The sequence below is a fragment of the Pelmatolapia mariae genome, linkage group LG20 (genome assembly GCF_036321145.2).
Source record: "Pelmatolapia mariae isolate MD_Pm_ZW linkage group LG20, Pm_UMD_F_2, whole genome shotgun sequence".
Lineage (NCBI taxonomy): Eukaryota > Metazoa > Chordata > Actinopteri > Cichliformes > Cichlidae > Pelmatolapia > Pelmatolapia mariae.
The window spans coordinates 3,316,422-3,322,477 of NC_086244.1; the positions used below are offsets into that span (position 1 = coordinate 3,316,422).

At 41.0% G+C, this 6,056-nt stretch overlaps 1 protein-coding gene across 1 annotated transcript in view; it reads right to left on the bottom strand.

The window, feature by feature from the left end:
• Positions 1–5,702, bottom strand: part of itpr3 (inositol 1,4,5-trisphosphate receptor, type 3) — a 75,840-nt gene extending 70,138 nt beyond the window's left edge. Inside the window, exon 1 of the mRNA XM_063463154.1 lies at positions 5,611–5,702. Coding sequence (XP_063319224.1) covers positions 5,611–5,702 — 92 coding nt within the window. The remainder of the gene's footprint in view (positions 1–5,610) is intronic.
• Positions 5,703–6,056: the final 354 nt, after the last annotated feature.

Here is a 6,056-nt window from a genome sequence, read left to right on the forward strand (position 1 = left end):
GCATCTTGTCCAAGGATACTTGGCATGCAGACTGGAGGAGCCAGGGATCAAACTACTAACCTTCTGATCAGTAGATGACCTACTCTACCCCCCTGAGCTACAGCCACCCCCCTGTTAGCTATTAAAATGATAGGCACCTTTCCTGTATGAAAGGAAAGGTGCAGAGTTTACTAGAGTCCCCGGGTTCATGCTTAGACTATATGGAGCATATGTGTTGGTTGGTGAAGTCCCATTCTGAAGTCTCAGTGTTGACTGCTGTTGTGTTGACTATTTGAAGCCAGAAATGACCATATCTGAATGAGAGAATAGACTGCTGTCAGCCCATAATGTTAACACTGAAACTGTAGAGTACTAATTAAATTTGAGAATTTTGCTCACCTAAACTGAATTTGTAGACAAACTGTACTTCACAGCAGGCCATGTTTATTTTCAGACAACTCTACCTGAACGCTTCAAATGCTTCAAAAGGCACCAGCAGCACAAATATATGTTACCTAACTCACTCCTGGAAAGGTAAAGCCATCAGATAGTAAGCAGTTACAACTGCCTGTGCTGAAAAACCTGTCAGTTAAAAAAAAGCCTGTACAGTTGAGGCATATAGATAAAGACAGTATGTTGTACCAGGTTATAAACATTCTTTTTAACACTGTAAAGCTGGACGTTTTCATCTGGGTCTATATGGGGATTTTCTTTTTTAGACCCTGCCTCAACTGCCATTGAAGAAAGTGAAGTTTTTTCTGTTGCACTTCCTATTTGGCTTCCCTTTTCAGCCCTGAAGAATAGAGGTAAACCCCTTACAATGTTCAAACTACCTGCCTAATTTTGTCTAGCTCCCCTCGCGAATCGGTGGGCAAAACATGACTCTTGCCTGTGACGTCACCATAGTTATTAAAGGGTGACCTATAATTTTTATTGTATTTGTTCAGATCAGTGTGGCAGTCAATGAATAAAGCTGTAAAGGTCAAGACTGAGTAAAATTCAAAGGAGTGCGTGTAAGACCATGGTACAGGAAACACACACAAACGCTGGTACATATATCTTTGTGAGGACTCTGTGACATAACACATTCTCAAGACCATAACGCAAAAATGAAAGCCTCACTATTGTTACTGAATACTGATTCTAATCTTAACCTGAAAAACAAATCTGAACCTGAAGAACGTTTTGACCAGACACAAAGTCCTCATAAAGCGAACACTAAAAACAGCAGGGACAAATGCACAAACTGGCAATGGAAATCTCTCTTGGACATGCCGAGTACCACTTCCTTTTCCTGCCAAGCAATCAGACAGCGCTGCCACTACCCTATGCAGCATGTTTGTGTTAAAGTTTGTGCTGGAGATAGTGAAACATCAGCAATACCAGAAGACTCTGGACAATATTAGGAAAAAGATGATCTGTTGAACTTGTTTTTGTTTTTTTACTTCAATCTTCTGTAATTTTTTGAATTTTATTGAAATAACACATGTAAGAGAAAGTTAGTAAAAATCAGAAACCACTAAAACATAAAGTAATGTTTTCCTGATTGCACTCCTCTTCTGATCTCGTCGATAACAAACATAACATACAAGCAGAAAAGCTGGTAGGTGTGTAATGAGTGCATTAACTCTGAAGCAGCCTTCATGCACGACCGTTCTCCCTGTAACTTATTAAGACTTTCGACCTACAAAAGGCTTTAGTGGACTCTAGCTGATTTCTGAAACCCTTTTGACAAAGACAACATGCTTGATATACTTCATAGTCAATACTCTGTGATATGCTGCAGAAACATTTTGGTTCATAACACGGATGTACTGATTGTTGAAATCGCTTATTGAAATATATGGTTAATGTCATTTGGGGGTTTATTTGTTTTTGTGATTAATTTCACTCATTTTCAGCACGGTGCTTGTACATTTCCAAAGATTTTTTTTGTTTTGTTTATTTTATTTGTTAAGTAACTTGACCCTGATATTCAGTAATAAAAGGTCCCTAACTCAGGGGATGAATCAATGTCTACACATAACAGCAAATTTGGCAAAGTTGCCATAATTTAAACTGTATCTTAAGGCAAAAAAACCCCTACAAAAACTACCAAAGTTTTTGTAGATTCAAGAACTGAGAAGAACTGTTTGACAGCGATTAAAATAGTATTTTTGCACCAACAAGGAAATTCCCACAGAGCTATTAGCTGGAAAGTGGACAAGTGGAGGACCAAAGAAGTGGCAGGACTGAAGATCTACCTATAGCTGATCACACAGGATGATTGTAGGAATGTCACCGAGCCTGATACTTAGGGTAGCTCTCAACACAATAAAAACACAGTGGTGCATGTTTTGCTTCTGGCCCTAGACTTGATCCAGTTCTACCTACTGTTTGCTGAAGCCTCTTCAAGTGGTCTCAGGTGAAGGTTGGCTGTCAGGAAGCCATTCTTAAGGAAGCAAACCAAGGCTGAGGTATGCCAGTTACTGTGACAACAACTAAACTGAACGTCGGTAACAACACCTTTTAAGGACTCATGAATCTAAATTTGAAATTTTTAGTTCAAATTGTCATCGATATGTATGGAGGACGTCAACAGGAAAGTACAACCGCCATCTGCAACCATCTGTAAAACAGAGTAGGCTCTGCTATGGTTTGGGGCTACATGTCAACCAGTGGTGTTGGAGATCTTTTTCAAAACTGATGGAATTATGAACTTACTATCAGTACCATCAGATTTTGAGGCACCATGCAATACCTACTTGAAAGCATCTGATTGGCAATAGCTTCATTTTTCAGCATGACAGTGATTCCAATTGCACTGCCAGTACAGTTAAAGCATATCTGTATTTAAAAAACACTATGGAAAACACTGAGTCATGGAATGGCCTCCCCAGAGCCTGGATCTCAACATTATTGAGACAGAGTGGAATCATCGTAAATAGTAGGTTGCTCAAGACTTCTGCAAAATACTATAACTGCATCTCTTCTTAATAATAGGATGTATTTATTTCTTTCAGTCTGTCCAAAAGCCTAAAACCGCTGCCCCTCAGGGGGCCTCACACCAGGACAACTAACTCTTGCAGGTAACTGAAGCTGAATAATGACTTCTAGCAAATGTCTAGTCATCAACTTGTTTGCTAAAGCAATAGAAAGACAGACTTGTCAGGTCAGGCAGAGATACTGAAGGTGGTCCTGCTGGAGTGTCCCACAGGTCCAATGGTGGCTGCTGAATTTTTACGCATTTCTAGAGCATCATTAGGACTTAAATGAGCCAGCATTACTGTTGCATCAAATTTGATCAAGTATGTGAGTTAAAGTTTTAAAACAGGTTCGGCAACATCAGTATCACAAATTTACTCTTGTAAGAACATTATTAACCATCTGACTTTTGAGTAGGTGGGATCTCACGGTGCGCTGGTGATAGGGATCTTAACGGGGTCTCTCATCCAGACTGTTTTGTTCATGTGTCGCCTTACAGATGTGAGGTATCACTGAGTGACCGTGGGGATTTCCTTCCCCCTGAAATAAGGTGAAAAAAGGGTCCAGTTTGATCCATTTAGATTCAGTGATGTGATTATGCCACTTTATAATAAAGTGCACTGTTACTGCTGCAGTGGTGATGCTAACGCTACACAAGTCACAGAGCAGGAGGGCTGCTTTCCTACTAACCTCCATCAAAGCAGACATTAAGGCCACTGATGCTGGCCGTTAAAAATAATTCAGGTTTACAGCACTTCTAAACTGGCTTCACTATTCTGACCTGAAAGCAATGTCCATCCATAACATACACTCAGTGGGTGCACAATGCACCACTGTTGCCCTGCACCACCTGCTTTCAGTGGGTGTCACTCATTCTCACACTGCCCAAATAAATCTAAAACCAAAAGCTTCAAAGCCAATCCTTCATTTAAAAAATATGTTCAACAAGTTCTCTCAGCACAGGACAAAGTCTGGTATGTTTTCACAAAAACACACTTTGTTTGCAGGGAAAAGCAAACACACAGAAGCTTCTCCACAAAAACAAAAAATGCTCATATGTCTCCTTCCTTCTTTCAAAACACTGACGAGCCTGTACACTTCTTCACCTCAGAGTCAGTCTATCATCCCTGGAGTTCTGGATAAAGCAGTTCATTGCACTGACTATTTTTCCATCACCCGTGAAACTTTGCATCTGCAAATATTGTCTTTGCTCTTTTTTCTTTAACTGCAGGCTTTCTGCATTAAAGCAGCCGCTCCCGATGCACGTAGACCTATAAGAGTTTTAACTCCTCTGTTTCAGGCTTTTTTAATGTCTCTTTATGGATATTATTCACAATCAGTGGTGGGCAGTATATCAGATATATCAGTCATATTTTAATCATAATATGACTTTATCAAATAGTTCCACTACAGTGAAGCGACAAACAAGAGGTTAAATTCATGATACTCCTGGTAGTCAGAAGCATTGTTGTGGATCTGAAGAGGAAACCGGCGCTGACGGTATACTCCAAATTTAATCACACTATTTATTAATCCACAACTAATTCACTTCAACAGGGCAAAGATGAAAAGCACAATAATTTGTGAAACATACATGTACCAGCAATAACTGCATATTTACACAATGACATCATAGCGTTGTCTTGATACATGCTCAGTCTTCCAGGTCAGAGTTTCTATATAACAGCCCTTACTGCAAACAATAAACTGTTATTACTATATTAGACAAGGTTGAACTACACATCCTAAAAGCCAGGTACACACAACTAAGTAACAGTGTATCAGATATCGGTCCAGTCCTCTCTTAAAAAGCTGTAATGGTTATGGTGACAAGTGGCCATCAAGTTATATTATTTAATTCCATTGAATTGTGTTGCATGGTGCTCTGTGTTTTTACATGCATCAGCAGCAGTGCACCTGTTGCTATCAGGAGAGTTAGAACACCATGAATAAAGCAAAGACAAAAGCAGTTTGGACTTATTTCATGTCTGGTATTGCATCATTTTTTTTTTAACATAAGTGCCAAATTATGGTCAGGCGAGTGAGCACTGAAATGCTCCACTCCCAATACGACCGCAACAGGCGTCTCTCTCTCTCTCTCTCTCTGTTTGGTTTAAAGCTTGTAAGGAGGCTAATACTGCTGCTGTCAGCTCCGGTTATATTATCAGACTGAACTGAGATGAGACTAGTGCACATAAATCCGCTCAAAAAAACAAAACAAAAGAAAAACCCAATTCGTTATTATTTTAACAGTATTTATCTTTTTCCTGTTTTGGGTTGTTGTGCCAGTAAATATAAACCCTTTAACTTTATTTTACTTCCATGTCTTTGTTTGTTATGTTCTATTTTACAAAGTTAAGAAAACAAGATTAAAGTTGAGTCTGATGTTGTCTGATGGAAGAATGCAGTCTCTTCCTCACAGGGACGGATAGTCAACAACTAATCATTCAACACTGTGTCGGCTCAGCGCTGAGTACTGACACCTGAAGCCACGTGTCGATCTACAGAACCCAGTTTAAACTCCTCATCTTCAGATTTTAATGAAGCTGGGGGCTTCGCTCAGGCTGTTAACGGATGTGTGCACACAGAAGTACAATGGAGGTGTTCACAGTCTTTTCCACAAAGCACAAGTGCGCACAGAGCGCATGACAGTGACAGTACACTCACCCCAGCGTGCTGATGAAGCCGTTCACCGTGCCCTCGGCATACAGGGATACAATATCCCCGATGTGGAGGAAGCTGGATGCAGAGTCAGACATTCTACAGCTGATTTATTTCAACAGCGAGAGGAACCCGCAGGTAGAGCCGAGAGAGAGGAACCTTCTCCCCCCCTCCTGTCCTCTCCTCTCCGCGTGTGGAAGTTCAGAAGCAGCGAAGAAAGTAAAAGTTTCCTCCTCGCATGCAGCAGCTGGAGTCCTGAGAGTTCAGAAGAAGCTCTTTACATTCACCCCGCTTCAGTCCTGCCGCCTTCACGGACTCACCGGCAGCTGCTGCATGACAGCGAACTGTGGAAGAAAAACACTCTGAAGGAGCTCGCAAACTTTTCACAACAGGAGCGCAACGGAGACCCACCGCTGATCCGTACCTGAGTCTGCTGAGAGGCTGTGCGGAGC